At 43.7% G+C, this 20519-nt stretch overlaps 1 protein-coding gene across 1 annotated transcript in view; it reads left to right on the forward strand.

Annotated features, from left to right (window-relative positions):
* The first annotated feature begins 4118 nt into the window (after window positions 1–4118).
* Window positions 4119–20519, forward strand: part of NDUFC2 (NADH:ubiquinone oxidoreductase subunit C2) — a 51098-nt gene continuing 34697 nt past the window's right edge. Inside the window, exons 1-2 of the mRNA XM_078658497.1 lie at window positions 4119–4346; window positions 18163–18306. Of these exons, the coding sequence (XP_078514623.1) occupies window positions 4214–4346; window positions 18163–18306 (277 nt within the window). The 5' untranslated portion in view covers window positions 4119–4213. The remainder of the gene's footprint in view (window positions 4347–18162; window positions 18307–20519) is intronic.

Raw genomic sequence — 20519 nt, forward strand, 5'->3', positions numbered from 1 at the left:
TGGGGAAGTAGAACTTAAATTTACAGCTGATTCAGGTGCCCCAATCACTACTATATCAGATACCCTTTTTGAGGATAGGTGGAAGGGTGTGGAATTGACAGAGTCTGACATGAACCCGAAGGCATTTGGAGAAAAAGACATAAATATGTTGGGGTACTTCATCGACACGGTAACCTTTAAGGGGAGAGCGATTGAGACAAAGGTCTATGTTGCAGAAAAGGGGAGGATACTGGTGGGATGGAGAGACTTAGCCCAGCTGGGGGTGGTTTTGGTCCCGGGTGCAAAAGACCCAGTAATATTGAGGGAAGAATGGATGAATAGTATTAGTGAGGGGAGTGAAGACATAGATTTAAATACTGTTTTTCAAAAATATGAGGATGTGTTCAAAGATGTAATTGGATGTGTAAAGGGGTTCAGTCACGACATAAAATTGAAAGAGAATGCAATTCCATGTAAGCACAAGGTAAGAACAGTGCCCTTATCTGTAAGGAATGAGCTAAGGGAGGCGTTAGAAAAATTAAAAGAGGAAGGTGTGATTGAAGAAGCAGAGGAATCTGAATGGGTTTCTGCTATTGTGGTGTCCAAGAAGAAAAAAACAGGGGACATCAGGTTATGTGTGGACCTGAGGTCGCTCAATAAGAACATTATAATAAACTGTCACCCCCTACCTAAAATACAGGATATCCTTCAGTCCACAGCTGGGTCAAAGTTCTTTTCTCTCATAGATTTGAGGGCCGCTTATCATCAGGTGTGTCTATCAGAGAAGTCTAAATCATTAACAACTTTCATCACGCCGTTTGGAGCATTTAGATACATAAGACTTCCTTTTGGCCTGGCGTCATCTTCAGGAGTTTTTCAAAAACTCATGGATGTCTTGTTTGGAAAGGTGAAAGGGGTAGAAGCCTTTCAAGATGACATTTTACTACATTCTAAAACTGAAAGTGAGCACGTAAAATTGATAGGAACTGTTCTGAGGATCTTGAGAGATAAAGGCATGACAGTTGCCAGAGACAAATGCAAATTCATGACTGAAGAAGTGGAATATCTGGGACACGTCCTAAATGCCGATGGGATTTTGCCCAAGGACGATTTGGTTCGTGCAATAAGGGAAGCTCCAGAACCAAGGAACAAGGATACACTCAAGTCATTCCTTGGCCTGAGTGAATATTATGCAAAGTTTGTCAAAAAGTACGCAGAAATGGTGAGTCCACTCAGGAAACTTCTTAAGAAAAATGAGAAATACGAATGGAATGACGATCAGGTTGAGGCTTTCAGATTGATCAAGGAGGAGATAGCCAGAGCTCCAGCGCTGAAACCGTACGATCCACAACTGGAGAATATAGTAACTGTGGATGCAAGCAACGAAGGGATAGGAGCTGTGTTTTGCCAAAGGAAAGGTCATGAAGAAAATACAATAGCTTTTATTTCAAGACAGCTAAATGAAACAGAGAGACATTACAACACTATTGAAAGGGAGACGTTGGCTTGTGTATGGGCTGTACACAAGCTCAAAGACTATCTATGGGGCAAGAGTTTCAAACTGATAACCGATCATAAACCGCTTGTGCACATGATGGACGGCAAGGGTCGAGGCAATGGCAATGCAAGTTCCAGGCTAATCAGACTAATGTCGAAACTTCAAGAATTCAACTTCGAAATTGAGCACATAAAGGGAGGAATGAACAGTAGAGCAGATTGTTTGTCCAGACTGCCAGTGAGAGAAGTTAAAGATGAGGAACAGGACGACAACGAATGCATAGTTGCGCACATAGACGCAACGGTGATGTGTGATGGATCAATAGGTAAAGATGAATGGGAAGATAATGCGAAAGAAGACAATGTGTTGAGAAAAGTGAAGGAGTATGTGCAATCCAAATGGCCACATGTGAGAAACATGCCTAAAGAACTAAGAAATTATCAACAAGTGAGTGATGAGTTGACCCTTGAAAATGGGTTCTTGAAGAGAGGTGAAGTCTTCATACCACCATTTGGACTCAGGCAAAAAATTATTCTAATGGCTCACAGAGGGCACCCTGGCACCACGGCCACTAGGAATGTCCTGAGAATGCACTATTGGTGGCCGGGGGTGGACAGCGAAGTCAGGAATCTTATTGACAAGTGTGAGCAATGCTTGAAATCTGACAAACACTGGAGAATGGAGAGAAATGAATTGCAGATGGTACAAATCCCAGATGGCCCCTGGGCTAAGGTAGCAATAGATTTTGCAGGTCCTTTCAACATTTTGCCCAATGAGTGCAAACATCTAATAGTTCTAATGGACTACTACACCAAGTGGGTGTGTTACAAATTCGTGGAAATAGTTACTACAGAGGTAGTAATTAAGTTCCTAGATAAGATTTTTGAAAGAGAGGGACAGCCAAAGGTCATTGTATCTGATAATGGGTCACAGCTGGTATCTCGAGCTATGGTCGAATTTCTGGATAAGCGCGGAATAAAACAGGAAAAGACTCCTCTATACAGTCCCAAGAGCAATGGTCAGGTGGAAAGGATAAACAGGTTCTTCAAAGAAGGAATTCAAATGGCTGTGGCAAATGGAGTGAATGTGAAAGACTTTATTAAAACCAAGATCAATGCGTACAACAATACGCCTAAGGAAGCAACGGGTTTTACCCCGTTTTTCTTGATGAGAGGAAGAGCATGCAACAATGCCATGACACCGAAAATAGGTGTGTGGGAGAAAACAGCTGTTGAGGCAAAACAAATATGCGACAAAGAACTAAATGTGAGGGAAAACATAATATGCAAGCAAGCACAAAATAAAACGTATGCTGACAAGGTAAACAGAGCTAAGGATAAGGTCATCACACCGGGTGATTGGGTACTAATGAAAAAGCCTGGTTTAGTAAGCAAAGGAGAATCGAGACTCAGCAAACCAATGAAGGTTGGTAAAGCGTCAGGAGGTGCGGTGTTTGTTGAAGGAGAAGGATGGCGCAGTAAGGATGACATAGTAAAACTGAAACCAGGCCAAGAACAAATCATTATGAGAGAAGCTGAAGAGGGAGACGGATATCTCGATGAGAGTGTCCTAGAATGGGATGATGTGTCTGGTTGCTCAGAGGTGTTACATTCTAGTGCAAGTCCAGGACAGATGTGGGATTCTAATAGGAACTTCACCAGACTCTCCTCTAGCCTGGAAGGTTCTACTTTTGTTCAGGAGGATTCAATGATTGACAATGAAATTGAGAGGAATGGAAATACAGTAGCCGGTATGAGTGATGTTGGCAACCACCCCGGTGGGGAGCAAACGTCTAGATCGGGCAGAGTAGTAAGATTGCCCACCAGACTGAAAGACTATGTTATGGAATAAATTCAAGTTTTGTTTTCTTGGAGGAAGGGAGATGTTGTATATCATACTGTAATGGGAGATGCTATGTTAGTATGTTATCTATTTCTATTAGCAGCGTCATACACGTCACAGTGGAATGTTAGGAAGGTATTTATGTGACGTCATCTGTGCCAGTTGACAGATGACAGCTGCCGTTGTTGACACCAGTTGTTTCCCGCTACCGCGGGCCCTTGTGATTAATAAAATCTTAATCAACACTTCATCCATCTCTGTGTCCTGAACTCTACACTACATGAATACCGTTTTGCGAGTCCTTATTAGCGATTCGCTATGATTCGCTATTAGGGGCTCGCAAAACGGCCCGTTGATGAATCAGGCTGTTAGTCCATTAAATGTAGGTGGATTGCCAATGTTTGTCGTTCTAAAAACAGGGTCGGGATTTTAAACGCGTTGGATGCTAGACTAGATTAAAGCTTCAACTCAATACAAAATATTTACACTATTTGCATATTTGTCACGTGATTTAGGACTAGGGTCTTAAACGGTTTGCCAGTGTGCCTACCAACTAATTATAAAACGTATAAAGGAAGCATCTTGGAAATACGATTTTCAACCATCAGAAAAGTGTATCGTAACTAAAATAAAATCACTCGTTATAGCGCCGCATAGTCTGGTAGGATGTCTCCGGGTTAGTAACTACTTATAAGAAATTAATGAAAACATTCCAAGATGGCCGCCTCTTTCTCTCCGTTTCTTTCTCGGCTGTCAAAGGGCTTTGCCGCTGCTGCCTGCACAGCGGAAGTCGCGTTGCCGGACGGCTTTGGGTGAAGCACACTCAGTGCATCGCCCTTGTGGCTCCCCGGTGCTGTCCTTCACCCGAGGTTGAACGCCTCTGCTTCAGTGGGGATGGTGGCGGACGAGGCGAAGCGGTTGCCCCCGCCGGGCATAATTAATAGGAATTCGGTGTGGTGCGGCTTCATGGGCTGGTGTTCCATCATCCTGGGAAACGCAATGAACCAACGCCCGCCCCTGTATTCAGGTGAGAGCGGGCACACTGCTGATCTGCACTGTAGTTCAACGCTGAACATGCTCGGGCTATTCCATTTCCTTTGACATTGGTGGCAGCTATTTTTCTTTGCACTCTGCAGCTGCATACATTTTGGAAACTGCAGAAGTAAAAGTTACAAATTACAATGTGAAAAAACCAAAAAAAACCTTACACATAACCTGGAACGACTTAACATCTCTACTGCACTTAGGCGGAGGTCTGGGCGAGGGGCGCGCCTTACTAAATCACGCTTCCTGGTGGGGTGGAGTTGCTCGGAACTGGTATTCACACCGATGATCAAGAATTCTAGATGAAGACACGGAGCCCTGCGTGGACGGTTGTCTGCTCTGGCTCCTGTTGGTGGTTGTTTAAGCTGTCCTTCTGCCTGCCAAGAACCATCTCACCATTATCCTTCCATTATTGGGAAAATGCTGGTGTGGGAGATCTTCAGGCAGTTACAACAGGCTTTAGGCATGTGCAAACTGTGCACCTGCACAGGGCCACCAAACCCCAGGGGCCACCACACCAATATATATCCTTAAAATATTAATCCTCTGAGGATGGATACATATTTGCGTGGTGGCCCCTGGCAGGGATTTGGCGGATCTGTTCCACTTCTAAACACCCTGACCCCCTCCCCTCTTTACTGGCCTGCGCGCTCCGCTCCGCCCGGACCCCCTCTTCCGGGCCCCCTACCTACGCTCCCTGCCCAGGGCCACCATGAGCCTAGAGCCGGCCCTGGTTACAAAGTTACCTGAAGACAGTCAGCTTCATTGATGCATTACATTAGGGTTTTAGCCTTTTTAATGGGTTGGATTTTTCTATAATTTGTGTGGCGGATGACTTGTCCACGGTTACTGACAGGACATTTGGTGCTGCTAATATTATGTTGAACTTTGCACTGACTTTCAGTACTGCTAAGGATGGAATGCTCTCGTAGTACTTCAGACCTTGTAGTTTTTAGAGCAGCTGTTTTTTTTCTTCTTTTTTTTGCAAAGCATTCATCCCAAAGGCATTCCTCTATTTCTTTATTTTTTATTTTTTATTATTTGTTTTTACTCTATAGACAGTTGTTGCTGTTGGGTGATTTTATCCTGTAGCCTGGTCTGATTAGTATGAATATGCTGATGAAGATCCAATGTTAAAGATCCAATGTCCTGAAACTCAAATTTGTGAAGAAGCAGCTTCTTGGAGCTGAAAGAGATTAGATTGTTGGAGTTGAAATTGTCAAAAATTGGTGGTGAATTTAGCATGTTTGTGTCAAAAAGCCGCACCACTTTATCAAAGCTACAAAGTTGCCCACCTCTAATGGCCTGCTGTGTATTGACCGTACAATTAACTATTTATACAGAAAGAGAGACAACAAATACAGTTGAATATGGATTAGTAATTGGCATGAATGAAAACTCCTAGGTCCTCGTCAACGTGGTAGATCTTTTTTTCACATTTCTTCACGCAGCCAACACGTTTCGCCTTACAAAGGCTTCATCAGGGTTGCAACCGTAAAAGACAATATTGAAACACACCACTACATAAAACATCCATATAAAATTAAGGGTCTAGGACACAGACCCATATACACACAAACAAGAGTATTTACTCGGTTCTCAAAATGTTAGGTGATAATCCTGGGGTATACCACATATTTCTATACATAGCAATGGTGTGTGAGCTATGATTGTTTTACCAACGTATTCACCTTCCCTGAAGCAGTGAAAATGTTCTGCAAATAACATGCATTCTCTCCGGGACATGTGATGCATCCTTGATGCAGTTCTCATTTAAAATACGTCATTATTTCTTTTTTTTTCTAATTGTTTAATTAAGTTTTGCATCAAAACAAAATACAGCCAGTCAGCAAGAGTGCCCAATGTACATCGATATGAAACAGTGATTGGAACAGATCACAGTCCAGAACGTGTCGGCCCGAATGGCCCATAACACAAGGCGATCTGCACATGCGCCACTGGAAATACATTAGGTTACAGCATTCAAGCAAGTACAGTCACACATCCTCGTGACAGTCCAGGGAATATGTGCATGCAGCTACAGTAGTCTTCTCAACCAACACAGGGGTCAATTTCGATTTCCTCGCCCATACAGTCCATGCAGTGGTCTAGCAATGAGCCCTATTGTATCACCTCATGGGCAAGTAAGTAGGCCTACAAGGGGCCCCACATCTTGCACGGACGTAGTGCTTGCGGGATCGTGAAGTAGTAGATTTCCAACTGCTCATTACAGTATATAATATTTTTGAACCACAGTTTGACAGTAGGAGAAAAATCTCTGCCCACACACAGCCACACATTGTTTGGCCAAAAGAAGGGTCATGGAGAGAAACCAATTGATGCTCTGCTCTACATATATGGTGCAGCCCAATAGGGCCATTTTCGGGGAGAGTGTAATAGTGGATCGCACCTTATCTGATAATTTATGGAACATTTCTTCCTAGAATGCGTAAATGCACAGCCAGTGCCAAACCATGTGGGGAAAGTCAGCTACTGAGAAATTGCATCTGTGCAGTGGGAATCTGCCATCAGCTTCATTTGAAAGGGGCTTAGGAATGTGAAGTGCAGTAATAGGAGTTGGACATTAGAGGAGAGCTACACTATCTGTCTATAGCAGTAAATCCTCTTTTTATCTGATATTGTTGCTGCCAAATCTGCATCCCATTGTGTTTTAGCCTGGGGGAGTATGATGCGGCCTCAGATTGCATAGTGGTATTCAGCTTGATCACCAGATACCTAGAAGTGAGGGCCGTAGATATCAGCGCAAGGGTTTTAGAACTAGGAGGCTGTTGAGGAAATGTAGGATATTTATCTACTGCATAGCACCCTAAGCCAGTAAGCGCATCGAAGTTGACCTGGGCAGATAGTGACATAGTCTAAGAAAGTTCCCCCCATGAAGATGTCAGCCAGCTGGGTGACTTGCCAACCTCGCATGGTCTGTAAAACAGCCTTCTCTTCTGTAAGATCGCCACAGGGAAATGAGTTATAGGTTACTCTTGAGTGCATAGAATGTTATGTGAATTTGTAGACTGCGGCTAGTTACCTGTTAGTGTATACAGAATGGGGTAGGCCAAGCGTTGGCGGAGTCCCTCCCATGCTGGTTTTATACAGGAGACTGAGTAGATTTTAGGAAGGGGCCGTGGAGAACCGAGCCAGTTAAAGAGGAAAATGTAACGGTATGTGCAATGTCATGTTCTATTGCCAGCTGAGGCTTACATGGAGGTGGGCGTAGTCAGAAGTGTGTGAAGTGCTCTTGGGCGCAGTGATAGTAGAGTTCAAAATCTGAACAAGAGGCCGAGTCAGCACTTCCCAATGGATGCAGGGCTGCTTACCATTCCACACCAGCACCGTCGGATGCATAACCATCTTTATAAGGGCTATCCTGCCCATCGGGGATAATAGTAGATTTTTCCATTTATGGACTTGTTCTTCTATTTTGGGCTTGGCCATTCCTTAATTTTCAAGACGTACCGCAATTTTATCTATGCTAACCCAGATTCCCTGGTACTTCAGGGACGTGGAGGTCCACAGCAAGGGGAAGTCTAAGTCCCTCATGGGTGTCAACAGGAAAATAGTGGATTTGTTCCTGTTTATTGTAATGCCAGGTATTTCTTTAAAGCACATGAATTCCCTAATGACTGTACTGAGTTTCTGGGCTGGGTCGCATGGATAAAGTTATAGCATCTACATAAAGTGAAATTGTTGTGGTGAAAATGTGAGCCCACGGTGGCCCTGCAGTTGACTGCATATGCTAGGCGTTCTGAGGCTAGGCATAGTGCAGACGAGAGAGGGGGCATCCCACCCCTGTGCCTCTCAATATGGAAGGTATTAGAGAGCAGTCAATTTAAGCGTATTCTGATAGTTGGTCCAGAGTACAGCAATCGTATAAAGTTTAGAAACACTCCCGGGAGTCTCAGCCTGGCCAGCACAGTGAAATTAACCCAACTCCAAGGAGTCAACAGCTTCTGTGGCATCTAAAACAGCTTTGCGATGGGGCTGGGGCAGTAAGGCGAAAAGCATGCGGACATTGTGTGGCATTGACCTTCCTAGAATAAACCTTACCTAGTCCTGTAGCGCCTGGTCCAGGAGGAGCAGTAACAGACGATTTGCAAGACGTTTTGCCAATATCTTCACATCTGTATTTATGAGAGTGGGCAATATAAATCTTTGAGATGACAGGTTACCTGGCTTCAGGAGAGTGATTCATCAAGACTCCTGGAGGGACCGGAAAAGGACTCCCAGCTGCAATGCCTTTTGTATATTTGGAGCAGGGGCCAGAATAGCAGGGTAAACTTTGTAAAATTCGGAGGGAGACCTGTTGCTATCTTGGTCCTTGCAAGTAGGGAGACTGGAGATGGCAGCCGTTCTCGCAGAGGGTGATGGGCATTTCTACGAATTGCCGCTGAGGGCTCTCAATCCAGTCTAGTGTAATCTGCTCAAGATAATCTGTTATCTTTGAGGTTCTAGAGCTGCGGACTGCGTAAAGGCATCGAAGAGTATTTTGCCTATATGGGTTTTGTCTATATCGGTCTCTAGCTGGAGATAGCCCTGCAGTGAAGTCTTCTGGTGAGACAAGTAGACTAATGTTCTTCTTGGTGTCTCCGCCTCGCCATATGTTCTGGCACATCATTGTTTCTTTCATCATCGTAAAGTGTAACTGGGCCTGGGGAATATAGATCTATCAGAATTATGATCTAATACTAAACTGAAATCTCCCTCCGTTCCCATAATGATGTCACCTGTATATTGGCTGCAAATTGATATAATGTATGGTAAGAAATTAAAAGTGTTGATGTGGGCATGCACGTTATCTAGATCAGTCTTGTCTGCCATTGAATTTCACCACATTGATTACCTGTCTTCCCTCTGTATTTCTAAGTGTTCTGAACAGGAGAAACCCTTTTGTCTCCCTGATCAGTACCTGTTTGATTTAATAGAATATGCCAAGCTGCGCGCAGAACCTCTTCTTTTCTTACCCACTTTATGTTGTTTTCTTTGAGTAAGGATTTTTCACGTAGTAATGCTATTTTTGCATTCCTCTGTTTTAAATGGGATCACACTCTGCACACTATCTCACATTTATTCTTGTCTCAAACCAGAAGGCTCTGTGTTTTCTTACTAGTATTGGTTTGTGATATTAGCCCTTAGTGCACTCATCTGCTTGTCAAAAAACATGTCAGAGGAGTCCAGCCCCAACATTTGCCATGCTTCCATCTCTCTGAACTTCTCCACCTAGTCTCCTCTCCTAGAAGTTACTAAAACACCCCACCTTCTTACAGTTTAATTCTAAACCCCCATCAGTTTAATTTATTAAATATCTCTCCTCTCCTGTACTGCAGTCTACACCAAAAATGTCAGTGTTTCGCAATCAGTAACAGTACAGTTTGTTGCCAGATTTACAGTGAATGGCACCACAGGACTTATTACTGTATCACTTTCCTCCTACAAGCTTGTGTTGTGAAGAGGGCAGTTCACAAAAAAGTAGCTGCATAGTTATTTAAATCATTAAATATTACAGTTTCATGTAAAATGAATAGTCGGGCAGAGTTCAAATACAGAACCTTTCAGCTTGGCCAGTGAGACCACTGAACCACAATTGGCTGCTACTTCGGAGCACACAAGAGCATGATTTGACATGCATAACATAGTTCTTTGATAATTCCTGCATAGCCAACTCTGGGATTACATCTCCATGTTCTACTTATTACGAAGCAGTCCTTGTGAGGATGAGCAGAGTGGCTGAAAGCATAGGGCACTTGTTTACTGAATGTATTACATTCCCTTCAGGGCGCCGCCTATTCCTGAATGGTACTTATGTCACGTGGCCCGACTAGAAATTACGCCATCTTTTTGCTCACTTTTCTTAAGTTTACTTCTTTCTGCAACATGGTGACTTTTGACATATATTTGTGTACGTGCCAGTGCAGGATAGGATTTCCTGAAACTGCATTTGCTTACATTTCAACTTTGTAGGCACACCATCATGCCGCCTTGAACATTCAGTATGATGTATAGAGTTCACTGCACAAATGGCATGGCTTATTGTTGCCCAGTAAGCGATGACACTATCTAGCTAACGTGAACAATTGCGGCCTGACAAAGACTTTGACATGCCAACATGGGCACTGATGACACTTGCCTGCAGATAATGGGGAGTTAGATCCCCTGGCAGGGGTTCTTGACAGATGGACCGAACCCCCTGCCAGCCTCGTCTTTGGGCACGGCTGAGGCAGCGGATGCTGCTCGCAACTTGGGCGTCACGTTCGGCCCAAATTTACAGCTGGACGCCTTTGTAAATAAGACAATTGCCACATTTATGATGCTGCTTCGCACATTGCGTAAGATCCTCCCTATGCTTCCGGCCCCTGCTAGACCGGAAGTAGTGCGTAGTATCATTCTTAGCAAGCTTGATTACTGCAACGCACTACTTCTGGGTGCCCCCAGCACCTTGATTAGTAAGTTGCAGCGCATACAGAATATGGCAGCTAAGCTGGCTCTTTCTCGGATGCGCTCGACCTCTTCTTCTTTGGCGCTAAAAGAAATTCACTGGTTACCAGTCCATCAGCGTATCGGTTTTAAGGCGTCTTGCATAGTCTTTAGGGCTCTCCACGGACAGGGGCCTGTCGCGCTGCAAGATCTCTTCTCATGGTATTCAGCAGCCAGACCTCTACGGTCCTCCTCTGCTTGCTTGGTGACCGTCCCTAGGATTCAGAGGATTCGGATGGGCGGCCGTTCCTTTGGTTTCACTGTTGCGAAGCTTTGGAATTCTCTTCCCCTGCGTTTGAGGAGCCTGAAGGAACTCTCCTCCTTTTAAAGAGGGTTGAAGTCTCACTTTTTTTCCCAGGGCAGTGTAATTTTGTGATTGCGTGAAGCTAGGTAGAGTCAAAGCGCCAGGATACCCTTTGGGTGACAGTTCGCGCTATAAAAGTATGCGATACATACATACATACATCACCCACCCTAGGTCAAACTAGGTTAGGGAGTGATAGATAGGAGCGCACAAAACGATATTACAATTTACTACATGCTAGCTTATATTCCATTGTTATAGCACAATGGTGGAGTTAATTCTCCGTTCTTGTATTGCTGATTATGGTAATATGTTTCATTCTATTAGTAATTGCAGCGCACGTATTTTACTCCAGAATCTCACTGCTTCAATAAATATTGAAATTGCAGTTTGTGTATTTCTTGTGTATTTTCTTTTGGTTTGCATGAGAATCTGAATGAAAATGTTTTAGATCTGTTAGCATGATTCCTTGGGGTGTCAGGGTTGTCATGTTCTGAGGTTGCACGTACATTTGTTAACCTGTAAGGTTAGGGGTACGAATAGTGCACTGTGAGATAGTAGGATATAGGCCAACATCTTCTGAGGGGGTGCAGGGAGTCAGACTCCCAATGTTTGTCCAACAAACACTCAGTTTTTACTGAGAAAGTATATAGCTGTACGACACTTAAAGCTATACCATGGTGTTCCAACAACTCCCTCAGCCTTCATTAGGCTAACGAAGAAAGATGTGGTGTCGCTTATGATTTTCAGTCAGGGTGGAATGATGTATGTAATTTGAGCTTGACATAGTTTTGATTTGATACCATAGAATGAATTCTACTGTATTTGCAGTGTGTTTGTGTGTGATAGCTCATTGCAACTAAAAATTAATGGGGAAACATTTCCCCATATATCGTAGGATTGCATCTTTTTCTTGATCTTTTGACTATTTGAGACGTTGAAGATGCTCTAACTGTGTCCTTTTCAATAGGGCATCTTTTGCTCTTCTTGTGATAGAGTGAAGACGTGGTCCTTCGTTAATGGCAGAGGATCCCAGACATGCCCCCCACCTTTTTTCAAACATGTACAGTCGGTCTAAGCAAGGGTGAGCCTGACAGACACACTTCATGTTGAGTTCAGGCAGCTAGGCGATGTGCATAGACTAAATGTGCAGGCGCCTGGCTGCCTGAGCCAGACTTTGCCTGGCTGAAGGTCTGTGGGTGTGACCTCTTCACATCAGCAACGTGCTGCAAGATCCTCCTCCCTCATCGTACCGGGGTGCTTCAGTTTTAAGCCTGGAAGCGCTCAGTGATACCTCGTCATAGGATGGGGTGTGGTTAGCAAGTTTCCATGACCCATTCCACTCTGTGACCAGTAAGGGAAAGGTTCTCCTCTCATTGGCTGAACCATGACAAGGTCCGCCAATGAGAGGAGGTGGCAGCCCCATCCCCAATATTTCTAGTAAACACCAAAGCCCTTTTGACCAATCATAACACTATTGTATTTAATTTGCCAGCCCACGGGACTCCCACAGGACCACCACCATCTAGGTATTTTTATTTTTATAACCTTAAATTCTCCAACTCACGGCAAGCATTAGCATAGCCAAAATGACTCACCTATGCAAGAGCTATTGGCTTTGCCAATTTGTTTTAGCCATGTTATATGCCAGTGAGGCTGCTGTTCAGCAGTGCTAAGCTTAAGGGGGTACAGGAGAGTAGAGTGTTGTGGAGGGAGTAGAGAGTCGTAGAGTTTAGTGGCATAGAGTAGAGTAATGTGTCGGAGTGGAGTAGAGTGTTGTAAAGTGGAGTGGCATATTGTCGTGGAGTCATTTTAAGCAAAGCGGAGTGGCGTAGATGGAGTTGCGTAGAATGACAGAGCGGAGTAGATTATCATCGAGTGGAGCAGTGTAGGATAGTGGAATGGTATACAGTGGATTAGAGTGTTGTGGAGTGGCATATAGTGGAGTCGATTGAAACAGTGGAGTACACAGTGGAGTAATGTGTTGTAGAGTGGAGTAAAGTGGCATGAAGCTGCATAGTGGGAGTTGTTTAGAGCATCGTAGAGTAGAGTTGTGTCGTTGAATAGAGTGGAGTACAATTGAATGGAGTAGGGTGCCACAGCGTAGTGTCGTAAAGTGACGCATAGTGGAGTGGAGTGGGGTAAAGTGAAGTATGCATGTTGTGGTAGCGCACTGTCATTACAGACAACACATCTTCATTTGAAATTACCATTCTATTTGCCCAGACATACAGTTTTACTGATAAAAGTATACAGCACAAAAACGATAATGTGTGGAAATGTCATCACCTAGTGTATTGATTTGTTTTGATTGTATTAAAATATTTGTTTCCACCACACTTCTAAATTACCCAAAAATGTGCTTCACTTGTACGTTCCCTAGTCTGAAATATCTGCACAGTTCATTTACATTTTGTTTTGTGCTAGAAAATAAATAACACTGAATATCGCACCCCCAGTAGCCAGCATGAATGTCACATAAATCCTCTTACTTTGAAGTCGCAGAAAGAAAAGTAAACACCAAGCTCCCTGGAAGACAGTCTGACATTTTACCCCATCTTTCAATGCAAAGCAAATAAAACAATATAAGAACAAGATTTAAAGGCCTGTTTACAGAATTTCAGTCCTGGTGGAAGAATACAGCAAATAGGGTCTGGGTAAGAAAGGGACGAATTCGAGCTGGACAGCCTTAAATAAATTAAGCCAGCAAATCGAAAGCAAGCAAATGTGAGCTACAAATCACAAAGCCAACGGTAAGCATTGGGCAGAATGCATTCCCAGCTAAGCTTTCCGAAGGTCCTCAAGAAGTCGTCAGCAAACCAAACAACTGTGCTGTCTGGTAGACTTCGACCTAAAAAGCAAACTTTCTGGGTAAAAATCTAGTTTTCAGCCACATTTGAGATAATCTTGTTCAGCTGCTTTTTGTATATCGTCACTCCATAGGTGAGATGAGATGCACGCTAATGTTTGAGTGCTGGGTCTAGCAAGGATTTGACTACAGTTTAAACAAGGTGAGCAGATGGGTAGGTAAGATGTTGTTCTGATTGGTTTAGATGGTGCATACTTTACAGGTTTGGACACATCTAGGTATTTACAGTAATGATGTGTATAATGGGTTATTTTGTAGGGCAGCTGGATTTTACAATTCCTGATAAATAGTGCAGAGGTCCTTGATTTGGTTGGGTGCCAAAATAATGCATTTAGGGAAGTAGGCCTTGACTATCCCTGTAAGTCTGTGGTAGCTTCTTATGTGTCTTTTGTAGGGGGGGTTGTCCTCCCCAACCTGTTCTATGTTATTTTGGCACACTTTGGTTCAGCTAATTCTCTGCAGAACTGCTGATTTGTTGATTTCCCAACTTGAGTTTTCCGGCTTTAGGTGATGCTGGAGGTCTGGGGCAGACTAGGTGTAGTAACTGAGTCCAAGCTGGTTGTAGTAGTTCAGGAGACTTTATTGTAGATGGTTACATGTTCTGAAGTTCAGCTCAGGACTAGCCTCACCAGGAACAGCCAGCATGAAGCTCCGCCCTTCTCCAACTGTAATCTCTGACCCCCAACATTCCATATTACATCATTCTAGGAGGAACTCGCTGGCAGAGCATGAACACATTGAAACCAGGATACAACATATCCTCCTTTCTTCCAAAAAACCCCAGAAAAGAACACCATAGCGGATATAGGGAGAAATCAGAAGCTAAATAAGCGGAAGAGAGTAGAGAGAGTCAGGGAGAGACAAGAAGAGCAGTGGAAGAATAAAAGGAAACCACAAAAGAAATTAGAGCAGACAGATAAACATAATCCATTAACCATCCTACCTTCTTTATATAACCAAAGAAGAGAAAGAGACAGAAAAAAACAAGTATAGAGTAGGAAGAGAACCCATCAATGACTACCACATGCACACCCACTGGCCAGACAGGTATGCGAGGAGGCAAGTCAGAGCAGGAGGAAACCAGAAGACAGAGAAGCGGAGAAATACAAATGACTACACATACTTCTCCATCACATATTGAAGACCGAATCAAAATAGAGAACAGGACTGGGCTATAGTGTTGACAATGAAACATGAAACAAAAACAAACAAACGCCCAGTGTAACGTAAACCATGCACTATGGAAATGGGACTAGAACTGAAACCATACACCCAAAAAGGCTAACAACTCGCTTATGCAGGGGTAACCTTGAGAGGAGGTAAGACGTTGTGCACTGTTGCAATGAAGAAACACCTACACTGTAAAACGTGCACTATGTAATGAAGGTAAGAGACCGTGTGAGACACACTTCACAAGGTCAAATAATGTGCACTGCGTTGGGGGACAAAGACACACGTGAGACACCTCGTGAAGGGGCAAAAAGCATTTTAGACTGTAGCAATGGGACTGAAACCCACGCTATACACCTCATGTGGAGGTGTAAACAATGTGCACAGAACCATCAGGAAACCACCCAAAGAACGCACCTCGTGTAGAGGTAAAGACAATGTGCACTGAGCAATGGGAGTAGGACCCTTGCGAGACACATCAAGTGGAGGTAAAGCGTGGCGCACCGGTAGTGCACTGTAGCAACGGGACTGGAACCCGTGCGACACACCTCGTGTGGAGGTAAAAACGTTGTGCACTGTGAGAGGTAAATAAACACTTAGAGCAAAACATCCTCGCTTGGAGGTAAAAACGTTATGTACTGGAATGATGGGACTATAACCCAGACTGTACACCCTACTTGGAGTAATGGCACACCAGAATACGGACGAGATGGGACTGAAACCCAAGGTGTACACCCTGTGTGGGGCAGTGTGTGCAAGAAAGATACTATGGGCGTGGACCCATGATCTATACCATAAATATGAAATTAGGTAGACCAAACACCTGGACAAGTGTGTAAAAAACCAAAAGCTCAAAAATGGTAAATAATGTGCACTAATGCGTGCGCAGGTATAGAATACCTAACTGGTTCAAAAGACACAATAGTGTACCAAGCATAAAGGAAGAAAAACAACCAAAGTATCATTCCCCTTTATAAGAGACATGTTAATTGGACAATGGTGTGCCTGTCACCGCGAAATAGAGAGACAGGCGAGGTTATAGGAAAACAACACTTTGAAATACAGGGGTGTCCCTTGTTACTTGAGAAAGTACAGTTGACCGGTAAACAGAAGATCCGACTGAAGAACGAAGTGCGTCATGGATTGAAGAGAAAATAGGACTCGCTCGCCACTCACCACAGAAGTAAAAAAAAAACGTGTCCTCCAATCTCCGTGTGTGGAACCTCCGGTAATCAGAGATCGTAGTACAACGCTCAGGTGTAGCAGGAGAACAGAGGAGCATCAAGTCCAAGTCCAGCGGAGGCTTCGAATCATGAGGAAACAATCACAGCACTCATGAAGAAAACGTGGTTGGCATAACGGAGAAAGGTGTAAGAGAATAGGCAAATCACAAGATGGCGGTACGCCCTTTTACGTCTTCCCGTGTGGCTCACGGCATCAGCGTGCACGAAAGAATTCCTGAAGATGAAATGGACGTCACAGAGATGACGGTCTGCTGACCTAGGTCACACAAATGGAAAGACTGCACGTGAGCAAGACACTTTACTAAGGTAAGCGCGTGCAGCATTGGGCACTAGTTTGGTTAGTTTTCAAAATATAGATGACAGTTGGGTAACACTACAGACAAGAGGTCTGAGCGTTGTCCAACAATAACAGACATGACGCGTCTCACCTGAATATGACAGGAGAGACTCGTGACATAGAGGCAGCCATCCCCAAACTTGTCTTCAGACTATCAGCTCGCAAACGTGCGATCCTAACCTGGGGAATTCACCGATCCACTCTTGTGCAGGTCTAGATGTGTAGAACGATTTTTGTAGACATTAAGGAGCTATTAAAACACCATGTAGACACCTCCCTTCTTGCGCATAGAGAAGGAGAATAATGAGATCAGGTTCCTTGAATAAATTGTAGGGGTGAAAGTGACCACAAGTTGTTCCTTGAACAAATACACAGTTCAGTTCCAGTAGTTGTGACCACTGATTCCAAAACACACCACTCCAGAGGGAACCACAAAAACCAGATACAGCAGGAACTGTCTTGAGTTGTAGTAAAAAAAAATGCAGTAACTAGCTTTTTGAGAGGCTGGAGGGACAGCATGCAGTGACTTTAGCTGCGGTTAAAATCCTTCACCTAGTTCCTTTATTGTTGAGACGCTGTAGAGGCAGCATGCAAAGACTTGAGCTGCAGTTGAGACAGGAGCTGGCACTGTTGCGTAGAGGGCGGCCGATGTGGAAGTCACTGGTGGGGCTGAGGTGTGCCAGTTAGTTGATGATGTGCAGCTGTAGATGCAGAGGTTGCTTCTTTGACAGTAGGTTACCAGCTACTCCCAGTTGAACTTAAGAGGTAGCAGACGCAGGTTCTTGAGTCAACTCGTCGCCATAAAATTGTAGTAACTGAGTCCAAGCTGGTTTCAGTAGTTAAGGAGACTTTATTGTAGATGGTTACATGTTCTGAAGTTCAGCTCCGGACTAGCTCCACCAGGAGCAGCCAGCGTGCTGCTCGGCCCTTCTCCAACTGTAATCTCTGACCCCCAACATTCCATATTACATCATTCTAGGAGGAACTTACTGGCAGAGCATGAACGCATTAAAACCAGGATACAACACTAGGTTTGTGCTAAGTAAACTTTAGACACCGATTAAAGACTTCAAAAGGAGTTTAACGACACTGATGGCAAATATTTCCAGTTTGATGTAATAGTTTTTAGTGTCTTACCTTGCAGGACCCTTATCCACTGTTCTTCCTGAATGAGACCTTTGCATGAAAGATGCTATGCACTTTTAATTGAAGCAGTCGGCTCTGGAACTGGTTGAATTGACATTCCTGAACTTGATTTCCTCAGGATAACAATTGTATCTCGTTGTGCTTACTAACTGACCCATATCTGACCTACCTGTAACATCTGAAAATGGGCCAATGCCTGTTATGCAGTGTGTAAAGTTTTTTTTTTTTTCTTTCTTTTTTTAGGTGTCCATCGTCAGGCTCTGGCACTTACCATTGGGTGGTTTATTGGGTATCATCTTACTAAACGTGAAAATTACATCTATGCCAAAAAAGACCGAGACATGTTTGAGTACGTAAAGTTACATCCAGAAGATTTCAAGAAAAAAGGTATGGTAAAGAGCCTTTGAGTAATTTAACCAGCTTACCTATTATCTCCTGTATGTAACTTTTATCAGCCGTCAATCTTTGAATTTTTCTTACAGTAGTATTGTAGGTGTACGAGTGACAATTAATTAAAATGTCGGAGCACATATACATGAAAAGGTTCACTGTTTTGACAGCTGTTTTAAGGAATGAAGATCGTGCACCATTTTTCATGGTACTGGTGGTGAAAAAAGTATATATTTTCACTGAAAAAAACAAAGGTTAAATTAAAGTTATGGGTAGGTGAATGTCACTGACAACATTAATGTTCTGAACTAATACAATCTATATTTTAGAAAGACATATCCAGCTGGATAGGGGTCTTTCAGAGTTTTTACTCAAGATTCATGTATAAAATCACACGAGATACCTTCCAACTGTCCGCCAGTGTGGACCACAAGCCTGTGTCCAATACCAACAGAACAGGTACAAAGGGTTGAAGTACACAGCAAAGAAGGGCTTTTAAGGCAGATCAAGTACTCTACCAACAATGCAATTGTACAGAGTATCACAGTTAAGCACTACACATACTATAGTAATCACAGTTAGTTTTCGTGCTTATAAGGTCGACGGCGTTTCGGACCCTTAAAAGATCACAGGGTCCATCATCAGGACATTTACAATGAAAAGCCTTAACGTTTTTAGCCTCTTCTGCCTCGAGCACGCCAGGAAGAGTGATTCTCTACCGACTAACCCGGTCTCCTGGCAGCCGACGTTCACCACCGTGTACCGCGGCTCCCGCCGCCCGATTGTGGGTGGTTGCTGTATGTATCCGCTCTTTCCGGATCGAGCCTCTACCCCGTGAGGCTTTCCGGCATTTTAGAGGCTAAAAACGTTAAGGCTTTTCATTGTAAATGTCCTGATGATGGACCCTGTGATCTTTTAAGGGTCCGAAACGCCGTCGACCTTATAAGCACGAAAACTAACTGTGATTACTATAGTATGTGTAGTGCTTAACTGTGATACTCTGTACAATTGCATTGTTGGTAGAGTACTTGATCTGCCTTAAAAGCCCTTCTTTGCTGTGTACTTCAACCCTTTGTACCTGTTCTGTTGGTATTGGACACAGGCTTGTGGTCCACACTGGCGGACAGTTGGAAGGTATCTCGTGTGATTTTATACATGAATCTTGAGTAAAAACTCTGAAAGACCCCTATCCGGCTGGATATGTCTTTCTAAAATATAGATTGACTCTGTCTATATTTCATTTTGTGTTGAATGCGTCCAATGCTGGGGACCATTGTTGTTTGATAAAAGTATGCTCCCCGAGGTCCCTGCTGACTAATATTGGGGTCCCTTGTTGTTGCTGAACTGAACTAATACAAAACACAGAAATTCATCAGTTATTTTTAGCAGAGCCACAGCCTTCGAGATCTATAGATGTCAATCACTGGGGGCCCCACTGTACGGTGCTAAATTATGGGGCGTTTGTGACGCTAGACCCATTGAAGTAGTGGAAAATCAATTTCTGATGGCCTTTAACAAACTCCCAGCAAGTACCCCCCTTATCCTTTGACTCGATCATGGTTAAAGAGAGGTAATGACGTAGTGGGGCTGAAACCTTTAATGTATTTGCGAAGACTATGGTTAGCCCCGCAACTTATATTTGTCAGAGGACCCTTGGAAGAAGCAATGGGGCAGTTGGTGTCCAGTAAGGTCTCCCGGTTTAGGTTGGTCGGGAATCGGTTGAGACAGATTGGTTTTGGCAAGCTCCGGTCAACACCAACTGATGCTCCACTGGTCTCCAAACAGGCATTGAAAAGAGCCTATTGGCAATATGTGGACCAAAATACTGCAAGAACCTCTGGGGTGGGCTCCCTCACTGCCTCTTTCTTGTTGTTAAAAATTGACTACTGCTTTGAATCATTATTGGATGAGATGCTAGAACCCTTTACTTAAAGTTCCGTTTATTTCCCCCAATTCGAAGCTTTACCACTGCATGGAGGTCTGGGAACTCAGAGTCTGACAAAACATGCCCTTTCTGCCCTGGGGTGATCGAAGTGATTGAACATGTAATTCGATTTTGCCCAGCATATCATGGTCCAAGGAAAAAGTGGATTTTTCCACTCTGTCGTAATTTGGGTCTGAGGAATTGCAGCATCACCCTTCGAATACTCAAAAGTAATACAAGTCAGTCCATTGTCTCTGCATTAATCTGATATCTATGTGGAGGATAA

This window comes from Lissotriton helveticus, chromosome 8 (assembly GCF_964261635.1).
Source record: "Lissotriton helveticus chromosome 8, aLisHel1.1, whole genome shotgun sequence".
In the NCBI taxonomy this organism is placed as follows: Eukaryota; Metazoa; Chordata; class Amphibia; order Caudata; family Salamandridae; genus Lissotriton; species Lissotriton helveticus.